Source organism: Petromyzon marinus, chromosome 67 (assembly GCF_048934315.1).
Source record: "Petromyzon marinus isolate PM22_M1 ecotype Great Lakes invasive population chromosome 67, UKy_Petmar_22M1.pri1.0, whole genome shotgun sequence".
NCBI lineage: Eukaryota > Metazoa > Chordata > Hyperoartia > Petromyzontiformes > Petromyzontidae > Petromyzon > Petromyzon marinus.
Genome location: NC_133733.1, coordinates 906616 through 924833, shown reverse-complemented (window position 1 = coordinate 924833; position 18218 = coordinate 906616). Strand labels below are relative to the sequence as shown.

Here is an 18218-nt window from a genome sequence, read left to right as displayed (position 1 = left end):
AGGATTTTTGTTAACAGGACACTTTTATAGGTCACCTGACAGGCCACGATTTTGACGGGTCACGTGTTTTATAGGTCACCTGACGGGCCACGATTTTGACGGGTCATGTGTTTTATAGGTCACCTGACAGGCCACGATTTTGACGGGTCACGTGTTTTATAGGTCACCTGACAGGCCACGATTTTGACGGGTCACGTGTTTTATAGGTCACCTGACAGGCCACGATTCTGACGGGTCACGTGTTTTATAGGTCACTTGACAGACCACGATTTTGACGGGTCACGTGTTTTATAGGTCACTTGACAGGCCACGATTTTGACGGGTCACGTGTTTTATAGGTCACCTGACAGGCCACGATTTTGACGGGTCACGTGTTTTATAGGTCACCTGACAGGCCACGATTTTGACGGGTCACGTGTTTTATAGGTCACCTGACAGGCCACGATTTTGACGGGTCACGTGTTTTATAGGTCACCTGACAGGCCACGATTTTGACGGGTCACTTGTTTTATAGGTCACTTGACAGGCCACGATTTTGACGGGTCACGTGTTTTATAGGTCACTTGACAGGCCACGATTTTGACGGGTCACGTGTTTTATAGGTCGCCTGACAGGCCACGATTTTGACGGGTCACGTGTTTTATAGGTCACTTGACAGGCCACGAGTTTGACATGTCACGTGTTTTATAGGTCACTTGACAGGCCACGTGTTTTATAGGTCACTTGACCCACGATTTTGACGGGTCACGTGTTTTATAGGTCACTTGACAGGCCACGATTTTGACGGGTCACTTGTTTTATAGGTCACTTGATAGGCCACGATTTTGACGGGTCACGTGTTTTATAGGTCACTTGACAAGGCACGATTTTGACGGGTCACGTGTTTTATAGGTCACTTGACAGGCCACGATTTTGACGGGTCACGTGTTTTATAGGTCACTTGACAGGTCACGTGTTTTATAGGTCACTTGACAGGCCACGATTTTGACGGGTCACGTGTTTTATAGGTCACTTGACAGGCCACGATTTTGACGGGTCACGTGTTTTATAGGTCACTTGACAGGCCACGTGTTTTATAGGTCACTTGACAAGCCACGATTTTGACGGGACACGTGTTTTATAGGTCACTTGACAGGCCACGATTTTGACGGGTCACGTGTTTTATAGGTCACTTGACAGGCCACGATTTTGACGGGTCACTTGTTTTATAGGTCACCTGACAGGCCACGATTTTGACGGGTCACGTGTTTTATAGGTCACTTGACAGGCCACGTGTTTTATAGGTCACTTGACAAGCCACGATTTTGACGGGTCACGTGTTTTATAGGTCACTTGACAGGCCACGATTTTGACGGGTCACGTGTTTTATAGGTCACTTGACAGGCCACGATTTTGACGGGTCACGTGTTTTATAGGTCACTTGACAGGTCACGATTTTGACGGGTCACGTGTTTTATAGGTCACTTGACAGGTCACTTGTTTTATAGGTCACTTGAAAGGTCACGATTTTGACAGGTCACGTGTTTTATAGGCCACTTGATAGGCCACGATTATGACGTGTCACGTGTTTTATAGGTCACTTGACAGGTCACTTGTTTTATAGGTCACTTGACAGGCCACGATTCTGACGGGTCACGTGTTTTATAAGTCACTTGACAGACCACGATTTTGACGGGTCACCTGTTTTATAGGTCACCTGACAGGCCACTGATATTTAAATACATTTTCTTTACGGTACTTTTTGGACTGGACACTTTCACCGACTACTTTTGTGAGAGGCCACTACTTTAGACAGACCACTTTGTGTAGAGACCAATTTGGAGAGGCCCTTGAAGATCCACTGTGACCGGTGACGAGTTGACTGGCCAGGTTTTTTTTGACAGGCCAATTCTCCAACCCCAACTGGGTTCCACCTGGCACGGATTCCCTCTCCCCGGGGTTTTTCTCACAAAGCATGCCCTACACCCCCCCGCCACCAGGGTTTGGTTCACACAATCACGCACGCACATTTTGTTCACACAATTTTATTAAAACGCATCAAGGCTGTGAACCTTCCTCTCTCGAAGAGCAAGAGGCCGAAACGGATCAACGCCGCCCACAAAACACTCCATCTGTCCCCGACCCCACCACCACCTTAGCCAATGGAAACTCCAGGAATCTGTCAATAACCGCGGCGCTAGTAGGAAGCAAGGGATTTATTTTTCACAGCCCGGCGCTTCCCCACGATAAGCGACGTCCGAGCAGACCCAAGGGTGGCCGGCCGGCTCCCCACCAAGGTGACAAAGCGACAGAGCGATGATCCCCGGGGAGCGCTTCGCTCACCCAGCCCAGTCACAGCTGAGCGGGGGGATGAGCCGCGGCTCGGCTGAGGCTGGGACCAACGCTCCACAGAAGCAGCGCACGGGGCTTGAAGCTGGATTCTTTTGAGAGCCACAGCCGAGAATGACCTGGGCCACGACTAACAATACCGGGGTGATGGGGGTGGGGGGTGGGGTGGAGTGGGGTGGGGGGGTGGGGTGGGGTGGGAGGGGGGTGGGGTGGGAGGGGGGTGGTGATCTCTTCATGCGTTGCCGCCAGCACCGTCCCCGTGACTCTCCTCCCTTCGGCTCTTCTTCTTCTTCCTCCTCCTCCGTGCGGCTTTGCCCGGTGTCTCCTGCTGCCCTCCTGCTCCCCCCCCCTCGCTCTCCGGCTGCCCACTGTCTCCTCCCATCCCCTCCTGCTGCCCTCCCGCTCCGCCTCCTCCTTTCTGCCGCCGCCCTCCCCCGCGCCGTCTCCCCGCCCCGTCCTTCGTGAGCCTCTTGAACTTGAGCCGGCGCACGTCCAGGCCGTAGGCTCGCAGGCGAGCGCCGCAGAATTCCGTGCCGCCCACCTCCACACGAGACAGCAGCGCCCGCCGGGACTGCCCTTGGTGGTGGTGGCGGTGGGCCCCCCTCACCGCACCCCTCACCGCCCCCCTCACCGCCCCCCTCACCGCCCCCCTCACCGCCCCCCTCACCGCCCCCCTCGCCGCCCCGCGCATCTCCAACCGATTCATCGGGCGACGTTTCTTAACGGGCGACGGAGCGGCGGCGTTGTTGCCTCCGCTCCTTGCCACAGCGAGATTCTTCCTCTTGACGGGGGCGGCAGCAGCAGCAGCAGGACGAGGCGTGAAGGCCGAACCGTCGGCCTTCACGTTCTTCCCGCGCCGATGCTCGCCGCCCTCGGCCTCGTTGCCGTCCTCTCCGCCGTCCTCGCATTCTTCGTCGTCCGCGCTGCCTGCCGCCGCCTCCTCCTCCTCCTCCTCCTCCTCGCTGCGTTTGCTCCTCCGGCCGTGACGCTCCGGACGCTTCGCGTGGGAAGTCGTTTTCTCCTTGCCCGGTGCCGGCCTCTTGCAAACTTTACTTCCCGCCTGCTTGGACGGCGACGGAGCGACGAGGGCGCGACGGTCGCCCCTCTGCTCGCCCCTCTCCTCGCCGCCGCCCTTGCCGCCGCTACCGCCATCTCCCTGCTCGGCACTGCAGTCACAAACGCAAATTAAGGGGAAAGACTTTAGATTGTCGTGTTCATTTCTAATTCAAAGAGGATGATTATGACGACGACGGTGGTGGTGGTTGGTGGTGGGTGGTGGGTGGTGGGGGGTAGGGAGTGGTGAAGATAGGTGGGGAGTGGTGGGGGGTAGGGAGTGGTGAAGATAGGTGGGGCTGCGGTGGCTAGGAGATGTTAACTACCTCGCCTGGTCTACAGGAGGTCGTGGGTTCGATCCCGACCCTGGTGCTTGCTGCTGCTGTTGCTGTATATTTGGAGTCTGCGTCTCTCTCTCTCTCATCATCATCACGGTGGCTATGAGATGTTAAATACCTCGCCTAGGCTACAGGAGGTCGTGGGTTCGCTCCCGGCCCTGACGATGCCTGCTGCTGCTGTATATGTGGAGTCTGCGTCTCTCTCTCATCATCACCACGGTGGCTATGAGATGTTGACTACCTCGCCTGGTCTACAGGAGGTCGTGGGTTCGATCCCAACCCTGGTGCTTGCTTGCTGCTGCTGTATATTTGGAGTCTGCGTCTCTCTCTCGTGGATGTTTCTCAGGGTCCTCCAGTTTCTCCCTTCCTCCACATCTATAGCAAGGACGTCAACGCGTTCAGGGTATTTGCCTGCTGCGATAGATTTCCACGCGATTAGCAACGGTTGGCGATGTACAGTGCGAAGGAATTTCAACATGTGCACACGCAATAAGCCGCTTCATTGAGCTATTGTTTGTGGCAGGCAGTCCGCTTCTGGTAAAAAGCTACACATACTCAGCGGGGGGGCCTTACCTTGTAAAATAAAAAAATAGTTTTAGTTTCGTATTTTGGGTGATTGTGGTGAAGATTATGATGATGATCGTCGTCATGATTGTGGCTATGCATGTTCCTGCAATACGAGTGGACACATTCAATGAAACTTAAACTGTGGAAGAAAAGAGACTGGGTCCCAGGGTGGAGGAGAGACTGGGTCCCAGGGCGGAGGAGAGACTGGGTCCCAGGGTGGAGGAGAGACTGGGTCCCAGGGCGGAGGAGAGACTGGGTCCCAGGGCGGAGGAGAGACTGGGTCCCAGGGCGGAGGAGAGACTGGGTCCCAGGGTGGAGGAGAGACTGGGTCCCAGGGTGGAGGAGAGACTGGGTCCCAGGGCGGAGGAGAGACTGGGTCCCAGGGTGGAGGAGAGACTGGGTCCCAGGGCGGAGGAGAGACTGGGTCCCAGGGCGGAGGAGAGACTGGGTCCCAGGGCGGAGGAGAGACTGGGTCCCAGGGTGGAGGAGAGACTGGGTCCCAGGGTGGAGGAGAGACTGGGTCCCAGGGTGGAGGAGAGAATGGGTCCCAGGGTGGAGGAGAGACTGGGTCCCAGGGCGGAGGAGAGACTGGGTCCCAGGGCGGAGGAGAGACTGGATCCCAGGGCGGAGGAGAGACTGGGTCCCAGGGTGGAGGAGAGACTGGGTCCCAGGGTGGAGGAGAGACTGGGTCCCAGGGCGGAGGAGAGACTGGGTCCCAGGGTGGAGGAGAGACTGGGTCCCAGGGTGGAGGAGAGACTGGGTCCCAGGGCGGAGGAGAGACTGGGTCCCAGGGCGGAGGAGAGACTGGGTCCCAGGGTGGAAGAGAGACTGGGTCCCAGGGCGGAGGAGAGACTGGGTCCCAGGGCGGAGGAGAGACTGGGTCCCAGGGTGGAGGAGAGACTGGGTCCCAGGGTGGAGGAGAGACTGGGTCCCAGGGTGGAGGAGAGAATGGGTCCCAGGGTGGAAGAGAGACTGGGTCCCAGGGCGAAGGAGAGACTGGATCCCAGGGCGGAGGAGAGACTGGGTCCCAGGGTGGAGGAGAGACTGGGTCCCAGGGTGGAGGAGAGACTGGGTCCCAGGGCGGAGGAGAGACTGGGTCCCAGGGTGGAGGAGAGACTGGGTCCCAGGGTGGAGGAGAGACTGGGTCCCAGGGTGGAGGAGAGAATGGGTCCCAGGGTGGAGGAGAGACTGGGTCCCAGGGCGGAGGAGAGACTGGGTCCCAGGGCGGAGGAGAGACTGGGTCCCAGGGCGGAGGAGAGACTGGATCCCAGGGCAGAGGAGAGACTGGGTCCCAGGGCGGAGGAGAGACTGGGTCCCAGGGCGGAGGAGAGACTGGGTTCCAGGGCGGAGGAGAGACTGGGTCCCAGGGCGGAGGAGAGACTGGGTCCCAGGGCGGAGGAGAGACTGGATCCCAGGGCGGAGGAGAGACTGGGTCCCAGGGCGGAGGAGAGACTGGGTCCCAGGGCGGAGGAGAGACTGGGTCCCAGGGCGGAGGAGAGACTGGGTCCCAGGGCGAGGAGAGACTGGGTCCCAGGGCGGAGGAGAGACTGGGTCCCAGGGCGGAGGAGAGACTGGGTCCCAGGGCGGAGGAGAGACTGGGTCCCAGGGCGGAGGAGAGACTGGGTCCCAGGGCGGAGGAGAGACTGGGTCCCAGGGCGAGGAGAGACTGGGTCCCAGGGTGGAGGAGAGACTGGGTCCCAGGGTGGAGGAGAGACTGGGTCTCAGGGCGGAGGAGAGACTGGGTCCCAGGGCGGAGGAGAGACTGGGTCCCAGGGCGGAGGATGGACTGGGCCCCACGGTAGAGGTGACCTCACCTCTGCGTGAGGGACTTGAGGATTCTCTGCTTTCTCCGCCAGTCGTGAGCGCGCTTGCGAGCCACCCTCAAATCACGGAGCTCCTCCTCCTCCGAGCTAAACGGCATCACAGCAGCGGACATCGCACGGCAATCAACACCATCGTCATCAGCGCCATCGTCATCAACACCATCATCATCAACACCATCGTCATCAACACCATCGTCATCAACACCATCGTCATCAACACCATCATCATCAACACCATCGTCATCAACACCATCGTCATCAGCGCCATCGTCATCAACACCATCATCATCAACACCATCGTCATCAACACCATCGTCATCAACACCATCGTCATCAACACCATCATCATCAACACCATCATCATCAACACCATCATCATCAACACCATCGTCATCAACACCATCATCATCAACACCATCGTCATCAACACCATCGTCATCAACACCATCGTCATCAGCACCATCATCATCAGCACCATCAGCACCATCAGCAGCGTCGTTACCAGTAACGTCATCACAGCAGCGTGCATCGCACGCCATCAACACCATCGCCATCAGCGCCATCAGCAGCGACGTTACCAGTAACGTCATCACAGCAGCGTGCATCGCACGGCAATCAACACCATCGCCATCAGCGCCATCGTCATCGCAGCAGCAGCATCAGCAGCGTTGCCTACATCAGCGTCGCCTACATCAACAGCGTCGCCTACATGAGCGTGATGATCGCGTGAGCGTGATGATCGCGTGAGCGTGATGATCGCGTGAGCGTGATGATCGCGTGAGCGTGATGATCGCGTGAGCGTGATGATCGCGTGAGCGTGATGATCGCGTGAGCGTGATGATCGCGTGAGCGTGATGATCGCGTGAGCGTGATGATCACCGCCGGGTTGACAACGGTCAGGTGGCAGGCTGCGTGCGTGTGCCGTGTGTGGCGTGGGCCACAGCTAGGTGCGCTCAGCATCAAACGGGCAGCGTGGGGGCTCACCGGTACACACAGGTGGGGGTGAGTGTGAGGACTCACCGGTACACGCAGGTGGGGGTGAGGGTAGGGGTGGGGGCTCACGGGTACACACAGGTGGGGGTGGGGGTGGGGCTCACCGGTACATGCAGGTGAGGGTGGGGGTGGGGGTGGGGGTGAGGGTGAGGGTGAGCGTGAGCGTGAGGGTGAGCGTGAGGGTGAGGACTCACCGGTACATGCAGGTGAGGGTGAGCGTGAGTGAGTGTGAGCGTGAGGGTGAGTGTGAGGGTGAGCGTGAGGGTGAGTGAGTGTGAGTGTGAGCGTGAGGGTGAGTGTGAGGGTGAGCGTGAGGGTGAGCGTGAGGGTGAGTGTGAGGACTCACCGGTACATGCAGGTGAAGGTGAGCGTGAGGGTGAGGACTCACCGGTACATGCAGGTCTTCTTGAGTGAGCTCCACTGGTTCAGCTCCCGATCCTCCGCCATGAGGATCTACGCTCGTACACATCGCAAACAGCAGCAGCCAGGGTCGATCCACTGCTGGCTGGAACACCACAGCCACCAACTACCCTCGTCACGCTGGGTGTCTGTGTGTAGTGGGGACTGTGATGCTGGGTGTCTGTGTGTAGTGGAGACTGTGACGCTGTGTGTCTGTGTGTAGTGGGGACTGTGACGCTGGGTGTCTGTGTGTAGTGGGGATTGTGACGCTGGGTGTCTGTGTGTAGTGGGGATTGTGACGCTGGGTGTCTGTGTGTAGTGGGGATTGTGACGCTGGGTGTCTGTGTGTAGTGGAGACTGTGACGCTGGGTGTCTGTGTGTAGTGGGGACTGTGACGCTGGGTGTCTGTGTGTAGTGGGGACTGTCACGCTGGGTGTCTGTGTGTAGTGGGGATTGTGACGCTGGGTGTCTGTGTGTAGTGGGGATTGTGACGCTGTGTGTCTGTGTGTAGTGGGGACTGTGATGCTGGGTGTCTGTGTGTAGTGGAGACTGTGACGCTGTGTGTCTGTGTGTAGTGGGGACTGTGACGCTGGGTGTCTGTGTGTAGTGGGGATTGTGACGCTGGGTGTCTGTGTGTAGTGGGGATTGTGACGCTGGGTGTCTGTGTGTAGTGGGGATTGTGACGCTGGGTGTCTGTGTGTAGTGGAGACTGTGACGCTGGGTGTCTGTGTGTAGTGGGGACTGTGACGCTGGGTGTCTGTGTGTAGTGGGGATTGTGACGCTGGGTGTCTGTGTGTAGTGGGGATTGTGACGCTGGGTGTCTGTGTGTAGTGGGGATTGTGACGCTGGGTGTCTGTGTGTAGTGGGGATTGTGACGCTGGGTGTCTGTGTGTAGTGGGGATTGTGACGCTGGGTGTCTGTGTGTAGTGGGGATTGTGACGCTGGGTGTCTGTGTGTAGTGGGGATTGTGATGCTGGGTGTCTGTGTGTAGTGGGGATTGTGACGCTAGTGTCTGTGTGTAGTGGGGATTGTGACGCTGGGTGTCTGTGTGTAGTGGGGATTGTGACGCTGGGTGTCTGTGTGTAGTGGGGATTGTGACGCTGGGTGTCTGTGTGTAGTGGGGACTGTGACGCTGTGTGTCTGTGTGTAGTGGGGATTGTGACGCTGGGTGTCTGTGTGTAGTGGGGATTGTGACGCTGGGTGTCTGTGTGTAGTGGGGATTGTGACGCTGGGTGTCTGTGTGTAGTGGGGATTGTGACGCTGGGTGTCTGTGTGTAGTGGGGATTGTGATGCTGGGTGTCTGTGTGTAGTGGGGATTGTGATGCTGGGTGTCTGTGTGTAGTGGGGATTGTGATGCTGGGTGTCTGTGTGTAGTGGGGATTGTGACGCTGGGTGTCTGTGTGTAGTGGGGATTGTGATGCTGGGTGTCTGTGTGTAGTGGGGATTGTGACGCTGGGTGTCTGTGTGTAGTGGGGATTGTGATGCTGGGTGTCTGTGTGTAGTGGGGATTGTGATGCTGGGTGTCTGTGTGTAGTGGGGATTGTGACGCTGGGTGTCTGTGTGTAGTGGGGACTGTGACGCTGGGTGTCTGTGTGTAGTGGGGATTGTGACGCTGGGTGTCTGTGTGTAGTGGGGATTGTGACGCTGGGTGTCTGTGTGTAGTGGGGATTGTGATGCTGGGTGTCTGTGTGTAGTGGGGATTGTGACGCTGGGTGTCTGTGTGTAGTGGGGATTGTGATGCTGGGTGTCTGTGTGTAGTGGGGATTGTGACGCTGGGTGTCTGTGTGTAGTGGGGATTCTGACCTCGTCTGTGGTGAGTCCGAAGTCGTTGGGGAGGACTTCTCGGTACCGGAAACGGCACGGCAGGTCCCCCACCAGAGACTCAAAGTGCAGCTCTGTTGGCAGTACCCACAGAGAGATACACACACACACACACAGATATATACACACACACAGAGATACACACACAGATATACACAGAGATATATACACACACACAGAGATATATATATACACACACACACACAGATACACACACACAGAGAGATACACACACACACTCACAGAGAGATACACACACACCCACAGAGAGATACACACACACACACCCACAAAGATACACACACACCCACAAAGATTCACACACCCACAGAGATACACACACACACAGATACACACCATTACCCGCCATTCGCCACTAAGCGACAGTGACGTCACCACGGCGCCTGTGCCAGGCTAGGTGCACTTTGAGGCCACGTGAAGTGTCGTAGGCTCGCTGATAGGGGGTGACATGGGTTGGCTGACTGGCCCCCTACTGTGCCAACTTGCTGTGTTTTAGCCACCCGGCGCTCCGCTCGTTGTTGTGAGCGTCGCTCCTCTGCCCTCCGTTGTTGTTGGAGGGCGACTGCCTCCAACTGTCCAGTAGCGTCCTTCACGAGCCTCCTCCACAGAGGCCGATCTTGACACCGCTGGTACCAGTCATCGGCAAGTCCACTCAGCTCCACGTCCTCCTGTACCACGTCACTCCATCTCTTCTCTAGCCCGTGTCACTCATTCACGATCTCATCCACTCACTCACTCACTCACCCATCGGTCCGTCAATTCTCTAGCCCATGCTGTGCTCGTTTAACTCGCCAAACAGAAGCTGCTCAGGCATGCGGTGGCTGGGCATGCGGTGGCTGGGCATGAGGTGGCTGGACATGAGGTGGCTGGACATGACGTGGCTGGGCATGAGGTGGCTGGGCATGAGGTGGCTGGGCATGCGGTGGCTGGGCATGAGGTGGCTGGGCATGCGGTGGCTGGGCATGAGGTGGCTGGGCATGAGGAGGCTGGGCATGAGGTGGCTGGGCATGAGGTGGCTGGGCATGAGAAGGCTGGGCATGAGGTGGCTGGGCATGAGGTGGCTGGGCATGAGGTGGCTGGGCATGAGGTGGCTGGGCATGCGGTGGCTGGGCATGAGGTGGCTGGGCATGCGGTGGCTGGGCATGAGGTGGCTGGACATGAGGTGGCTGAACATGACGTGGCTGGGCATGAGGTGGCTGGGCATGAGGTGGCTGGGCATGCGGTGGCTGGGCATGAGGTGGCTGGGCATGCGGTGGCTGGGCATGAGGTGGCTGGGCATGAGGAGGCTGGGCATGAGGTGGCTGGGCATGAGGTGGCTGGGCATGAGAAGGCTGGGCATGAGGTGGCTGGGCATGAGGTGGCTGGGCATGAGGTGGCTGGGCATGCGGTGGCTGGACATGACGTGGCTGGGCATGACGTGGCTGGGCATGCGGTGGCTGGGCATGAGGTGGCTGGGCATGCGGTGGCTGGGCATGAGGTGGCTGGGCATGAGGAGGCTGGGCATGAGGTGGCTGGGCATGAGGTGGCTGGGCATGAGAAGGCTGGGCATGAGGTGGCTGGGCATGAGGTGGCTGGGCATGAGGTGGCTGGGCATGCGGTGGCTGGACATGAGGTGGCTGGGCATGACGTGGCTGGGCATGCGGTGGCTGGGCATGAGGTGGCTGGGCATGAGGAGGCTGGGCATGACGAGGCTGGGCATGCGGTGGCTGGGCATGAGGTGGCTGGACATGAGGTGGCTGGGCATGACGTGGCTGGGCATGACGTGGCTGGGCATGCGGTGGCTGGGCATGAGGTGGCTGGACATGAGGTGGCTGGGCATGACGTGGCTGGGCATGCGGTGGCTGGGCATGAGGAGGCTGGGCATGAGGTGGCTGGGCATGAGGTGGCTGGGCATGCGGTGGCTGGGCATGAGGTGGCTGGGCATGCGGTGGCTGGGCATGCGGTGGCTGGGCATGCGGTGGCTGGACATGAGGTGGCTGGGCATGCGGTGGCTGGGCATGCGGTGGCTGGGCATGCGGTGGCTGGGCATGCGGTGGCTGGACATGCGTTGGCTGGGCATGAGGTGGCAGGACATGAGGTGGCTGGACATGAGGCTGGGCATGAGGTGGCTGGACATGCGCTACCCACAACAGCCCCACTGTCCATGGGTTATTGAGGAGGTGTGAAGTTTTATGACTTTAAGACCCCATGCGGGTTCTTTGTTTTGCTGGAGGTGCCCGGAAGAGAGCAGCAGCATTCGTGTCTCCGTATCTACGTGTCTACGTGTCTCCATGTCCCCGTGTCCCCGTGTCTCCGTGTCCCCGTGTCTCTCTGTCCCGGTGTCTCCATGTCTCCGTATCTACGTGTCCCAGTGTCTCCGTGTTTCTGTGTCTCCATCTCCTCGTTCCTGTGTTCCCGTGTCCCCGTGTCCCGTGTCTCTGTGTCTCTGTGTCCCTGTGTCCGCGTGTCCGCGTGTCCCCGTTTCTCCCCGTTCCTGTGTCTCCATGTTTCCATGTCCACCGTGTCTCCATGTGTCTCTGTGTCTCAGTGTCTCTGTGTCTCGGTGTCTCGGTGTCTCAGTGTCTCTGTGTCTCAGAGTCTCTGTGTCTCAGAGTCTCACTGTCTCCGTGTCTCCATGTTTCTATGTCCACCGTGTCTCCATGTGTCTCAGTGTCTCTGTGTCTCAGTGTCTCCGTGTCTCCGTGTCTCCGTGTTTCCATGTCCACCGTGTCTCCATGTGTCTCAGTGTCTCCGTGTCTCCGTGTTTCCATGTCCACCATGTCTCCGTGTTTCCATGTCCACCGTGTCTCCATGTGTCTCAGTGTCTCTGTGTCTCAGTGTCTCCGTGTCTCCGTGTTTCCATGTCCACCGTGTCTCCATGTGTCTCAGTGTCTCAGTGTCTCCGTGTTTCCATGTCCACCGTGTCTCCATGTGTCTCAGTGTCTCAGTGTCTCCGTGTCTCCGTGTTTCTATGTCCACCGTGTCTCCATGTGTCTCCGTGTCTCTGTGTCTCCGTGTCTCAGTGTCTCCGTGTCTTCGCGTCTCACCTGAATCATCCGCAGGGAGCTCCACGTATTTCCGCCGCTTGCCTTTGCGTTTCCGTGTCCCCGTGTCCTCGGTGTCTAAATTCTGTCCCCCATGTCCGCCCGGTACATAATCTGCATCCATCTGAAATACGGGAAGACACAGGGAGACACAGGGAGACACAGACACATATAGACACAGACACAGGGAGACACAGACACAGAGAGACACAGACACAGAGAGACACAGACACAGAGTGACACAGACACAGGGAGACACAGACACATAGAGACACAGACACAGGGAGACACATAGAGACACAGACACAGAGAGACACAGACACAGAGTAACACAGACACAGAGAGACAAAGAGAGACACAAACACAGAGAGACACAGACAGACACAGAGAGACACAGACACAGAGAGACACAGACACAGAGAGACACAGACACAGAGAGACACAGAGAGACACAGACACAGAGAGACAGAGAGAGACACAGACACAGAGAGACGCAGACACAGAGAGACACAGAGAGACACAGACACAGAGAGACAGAGAGAGACACAGACACAAAGACACAGAGTGACACAGAGAGACACAGACACAGAGTGACACAGAGAGACACAGACACAGAGAGACACAGACACAGAGAGACACAGACACAGAGTGACACAGACAGAGAGTGACACAGACACAGAGTGACACAAAGAGACACAGAGAGACACAGACACAGAGTGACACAAAGAGACACAGCCACAGAGTGGCACAGACACAGAGTGACACAGACACATAGAGACACAGACACATAGAGACACAGACACAGAGTGACACAGAAAGAGAGTGACACAGACACAGAGTGACACAGAGAGACACAGACACAGAGTGACACAGACACAGTGACACAGACACAGAGAGACACAGACACAGAGATACACAGACACAGAGAGACACAGACACAGAGTGACACAGACACAGACACAGAGACACACAGAGAGACACAGGGAGACACAGAGTGACACAGACACAGAGACACAAGGAGACAGAGACAGACACAGAGACACACACACACAGAGACACACAGACACACAGACACACAGAGACAGACACAGAGACACACAGAGAGACACAGAGACACACAGAGACACACAGAGACAGAGATGTCCGCACCACAAAATCTGGATCTTCACAATGTGGCTCGTCCAACCCTAGGTCTGCTCCGTCGGAAATCTCCTCTTCATCCAAACTCCAGTCACCTGCGTGAACAAGCAGGCCCAGGTCACCATCACCATCATCACCACCACAACCATCATCACCATCATCACCACCACAACCATCATCTCAACCATCATCACCATCACAACCAACACCACAACCATCATCACCATCACCACCATCATCACCATCACCATCATCACCACCACAACCATCATCACCATCATCACCACCACAACCAACACCACAACCACTATCACCATCACCACTACCATCATCACCACCACAACTAACACCACCACAACCGTCGTCATCGTCACCACAACCACCATCATCGTCACCACCACAATCATCATTGTCACCACCACCATCATCACCACTACCGTCCTCGCCACCACTACCATCAACGCCACAACCCCGTATCCCCGTGTCTCAGTGTCCCAGTATCCCAGTGTCTCAGTGTCCCAGTATCCCAGTGTCTCAGTGTCCCAGTGTCTCAGTGTCTCTGTGTCCCAGTGTCCCCATGTCCCAGTGTCTAAGTGTCCCAGTGTCTCTGTCCCAGTGTCTCAGTGTCCCAGTGTCTCAGTGTCCCAGTGTCTCAGTGTCCCAGTGTCTCAGTGTCTCAGTGTCCCAGTGTCTCCGTGTCTCAGTGTCCCAGTGTCCCAGTGTCCCAGTGTCCCAGTGTCCCAGCGCCCCAGCGTCCCAGTGTCTCTGTCCCAGTGTCTCAGTGTCCCAGTGTCTCAGTGTCCCAGTGTCTCAGTGTCTCAGTGTCTCAGTGTCTCAGTGTCTCAGTGTCCCAGTGTCTCAGTGTCCCAGTGTCCCAGTGTCCCAGTGTCTCAGTGTCCCAGTGTCTCAGTGTCTCAGTGTCTCAGTGTCCCAGTGTCTCAGTGTCCCAGTGTCTCAGTGTCCCAGTGTCCCAGTGTCTCAGTATCCCAGTGTCTCAGTGTCTTAGTGTCTCAGTGTCCCAGTGTCTCAGTGTCCCAGTGTCTCAGTGTCTCAAGTGTCCCAGTGTCCCAGTGTCTCAGTGTCCCAGTGTCTCAGTGTCCCAGTGTCTCAGTGTCCCAGTGTCTCAGTGTCTCAAGTGTCCCAGTGTCCCAGTGTCTCAGTGTCCCAGTGTCTCAGTGTCCCAGTGTCTCAGTGTCCCAGTGTCTCAGTGTCTCAGTGTCCCAGTGTCTCCGTGTCTCAGTGTCCCAGTGTCCCAGTGTCCCAGTGTCCAAGTGTCTCAGTGTCCCAGTGTCCCAGTGTCTCAGTGTCCCAGTGTCCCAGTGTCTCAGTGTCCCAGTGTCCCAGAGTCTCAGTGTCCCAGTGTCTCAGTGTCCCAGTGTCCCAGTGTCTCAGTGTCCCAGTGTCCCAGTGTCTCAGTGTCTCAGTGTCCCAGTGTCTCAGTATCCCAGTGTCTCAGTGTCTCAGTGTCCCAGTGTCCCAGTGTCTCAGTGTCCCAGTGTCTCAGTGTCTTAGTGTCCCAGTGTCTCAGTGTCTCAGTGTATCAGTGTCCCAGTGTCCCAGTGTCCCAGTGTCCCAGTGGCTCAGTGTATCAGTGTCTCAGTGTCCCAGTGTCTCAGTGTCCCAGTGTCCCAGTGTCTCAGTATCTCAGTGTCTCAGTGTCCCCGTGTCCCAGTGTCCCAGTATCCCAGTATCCCAGTGTCCCAGTGTCCCAGTGTCTTAGTGTCCCAGTGTCTCAGTGTCTCAGTATCTCAGTGTCCCAGTATCCCAGTGTCCCAGTGTCCCAGTGTCCCAGTGTCTTAGTGTCCCAGTGTCTCAGTGTCTCAGTGTCCCAGTGTCCCAGTGTCTCAGTGTCCCAGTATCCTAGTGTCCCAGTGTCCCAGTGTCCCAGTGTCTCAGTGTCCCAGTATCCCAGTGTCCCAGTGTCCCAGTGTCTCAGTGTCCCAGTGGCTCAGTGTCTCAGTGTCTCAGTGTCCCAGTGTCCCAGTGTCTCAGTGGTGTCTCAGTGTCTCAGTGTCTCAGTGTCCCAGTGTCCCAGTGTCTCAGTGTCCCAGTGTCTCAGTGTCCCAGTATCTCAGTGTCCCAGTGTCCCAGTGTCTCAGTGTCCCAGTGTCTCCGTGTCTCAGTGTCCCAGTGTCCCAGTGTCCCAGTGTCTCAGTGTCTCAGTGTCCCAGTGTCTCAGTGTCTCAATGTCCCAGTGTCTCAGTGTCCCAGTGTCCCAGTGTCTCAGTGTACCAGTGTCCCAGTGTCTTAGTGTCCCAGTGTCTCAGTGTCTCAGTGTCTCAGTGTCTCAATGTCCCAGTGTCTCAGTGTCTCAGTGTCTCAGTGTCCCAGTGTACCAGTGTCTCAGTGTCCCAGTGTCCCAGTGTCTCAGTGTCTCAGTGTCCCAGTGTCTCAGTATCCCAGTGTCTCAGTGTCTCAGTGTCCCAGTGTCTCAGTGTCCCAGTGTCCCAGTGTCTTAGTGTCCCAGTGTCTCAGTGTCTCAGTGTCTCAGTGTCCCAGTGTCTCAGTGTCCCAGTGTCCCAGTGTCCCAGTGTCTCAGTGTCCCAGTGTCTCAGTGTCCCAGTATCTCAGTGTCCCAGTGTCCCAGTGTCTCAGTGTCCCAGTATCCCAGTGTCCCAGTGTCCCAGTGTCTCAGTGTCCCAGTGTCCCAGTGTCTCAGTGTCCCAGTATCCCAGTGTCCCAGTGTCCCAGTGGCTCAGTGTCTCAGTGTCCCAGTGTCCCAGTGTCTCAGTGTCCCAGTGTCCCAGTGTCCCAGTGTCTCAGTGTCCCCGTGTCCCCGTGTCTCAGTGTCCCAGTGTCTCAGTGTCCCAGTGTCCCAGTGTCCCAGTGTCTCAGTGTCTTAGTGTCCCAGTGTCCCAGTGTCCCAGTGTCTCAGTGTCCCAGTGTCCCAGTGTCCAAGTGTCTCAGTGTCCCAGTGTCCCAGTGTCCCAGTGTCTCAGTGTCACAGTGTCCCAGTGTCTCAGTGTCCCAGTGTCCCAGTGTCCCCGTGTCTCAGTGTCCCCGTGTCCCCGTGTCCCAGTGTCTCAGTGTCTCAGTGTCTCAGTGTCTCAGTGTCCCAGTGTCCCCGTGTCTCAGTGTCCCCGTGTCCCCGTGTCTCAGTGTCCCAGTGTCGCCGTGTCCCAGTGTCCCAGTGTCTCAGTGTCCCAGTGTCCCCGTGTCTCAGTGTCCCCGTGTCCCCGTGTCTCAGTGTCCCAGTGTCGCCGTGTCCCAGTGTCCCAGTGTCCCCGTGTCCCCGTGTCTCAGTGTCCCCGTGTCCCCGTGCCCCCGTGTCCAGGTGTCCCAGTGTCCCAGTGTCCCAGTGTCTCAGTGTCCCAGTGTCCCAGTGTCTCAGTGTCCCCGTGTCCCCGTGTCCCAGTGTCTCAGTGTCCCAGTGTCTCAGTGTCCCAGTGTCCCAGTGTCCCCGTGTCCCCGTGTCCCAGTGTCTCAGTGTCCCTGTATTGCTGAGACCTTCTGGCTTCACTGCGTCAGCTTCTCCGTAATATTCATCATCGAAGAATTTCTGAAAGCGGACAAAACACGGCCATCATGAACCAGATTATACAGTCATTATAAACCCAGAGACACGGTCATTGTGAACCCAGAGACACGGTCATTATAAACCCAGAGACACGGTCATTGTGAACCCAGAGACACGGTCATTATGAACCCAGAGACACAGTCATTATGAACCCAGAGACACGGTCATTATGAACCCAAAGACACGGTCATTGTGAACCCAGAGACACGGTCATTATGAACCCAGAGACACGGTCATTATGAACCCAGAGACACGGTCATTATGAACCCAGAGACACGGTCATTATAAACCCAGAGACACGGTCATTGTGAACCCAGAGACACGGTCATTATGAACCCAGAGACACAGTCATTATGAACCCAGAGACACGGTCATTATGAACCCAAAGACACGGTCATTGTGAACCCAGAGACACAGTCATTATGAACCCAGAGACACGGTCATTATGAACCCAGAGACACGGTCATTATGAACCCAGAGACACGGTCATTATAAACCCAGAGACACGGTCATTGTGAACCCAGAGACACGGTCATTATGAACCCAGAGACATGGTCATTATGAACCCAGAGACACGGTCATTATGAACCCAGAGACACGGTCATTATGAACCCAGAGACACGGTCATTATAAACCCAGAGACACGGTCATTGTGAACCCAGAGACACGGTCATTATGAACCCAGAGACACGGTCATTGTGAACCCAGAGACACGGTCATTATGAACCAGGTGACACGGTCATTATGAACCCAGAGACACAGTCATTATGAACCCAGAGACACGGTCATTATGAACCCAGAGACACGGTCATTATGAACCCAGAGACACGGTCATTGTGAACCCAGAGACACGGTCATTATGAACCCAGAGATACGGTCATTATGAACCCAGAGACACGGTCATTATGAACCCAGAGACACGGTCATTATGAACCCAGAGACACGGTCATTATGAACCCAGAGACACGGTCATTATGAACCCAGAGACACGGTAATTGTGAACCCAGAGACACGGTCATTATGAACCCAGAGACACGGTCATTGTGAACCCAGAGACACGGTCATTATGAACCCAGAGACACGGTCATTATGAACCCAGAGACACGGTCATTATGAACCCAGAGACACGGTCATTATGAACCCAGAGACACGGTCATTATGAACCAGAGACACGGTCATCATGAACCCAGAGACA

At 56.7% G+C, this 18218-nt stretch overlaps 1 protein-coding gene across 1 annotated transcript in view; it reads right to left on the bottom strand.

Moving 5' to 3' along the window:
* Positions 1-2008: 2008 nt before the first annotated feature.
* Positions 2009-18218, bottom strand: part of KRI1 (KRI1 homolog) — a 42609-nt gene continuing 26399 nt past the window's right edge. The window contains exons 13-19 of the mRNA XM_032978494.2: positions 16954-17005; positions 13516-13601; positions 12370-12490; positions 9305-9396; positions 7491-7555; positions 6101-6196; positions 2009-3494 (exon numbers count right to left, since the gene is read on the bottom strand). Of these exons, the coding sequence (XP_032834385.2) occupies positions 2561-3494; positions 6101-6196; positions 7491-7555; positions 9305-9396; positions 12370-12490; positions 13516-13601; positions 16954-17005 (1446 nt within the window). The 3' untranslated portion in view covers positions 2009-2560. The remainder of the gene's footprint in view (positions 3495-6100; positions 6197-7490; positions 7556-9304; positions 9397-12369; positions 12491-13515; positions 13602-16953; positions 17006-18218) is intronic.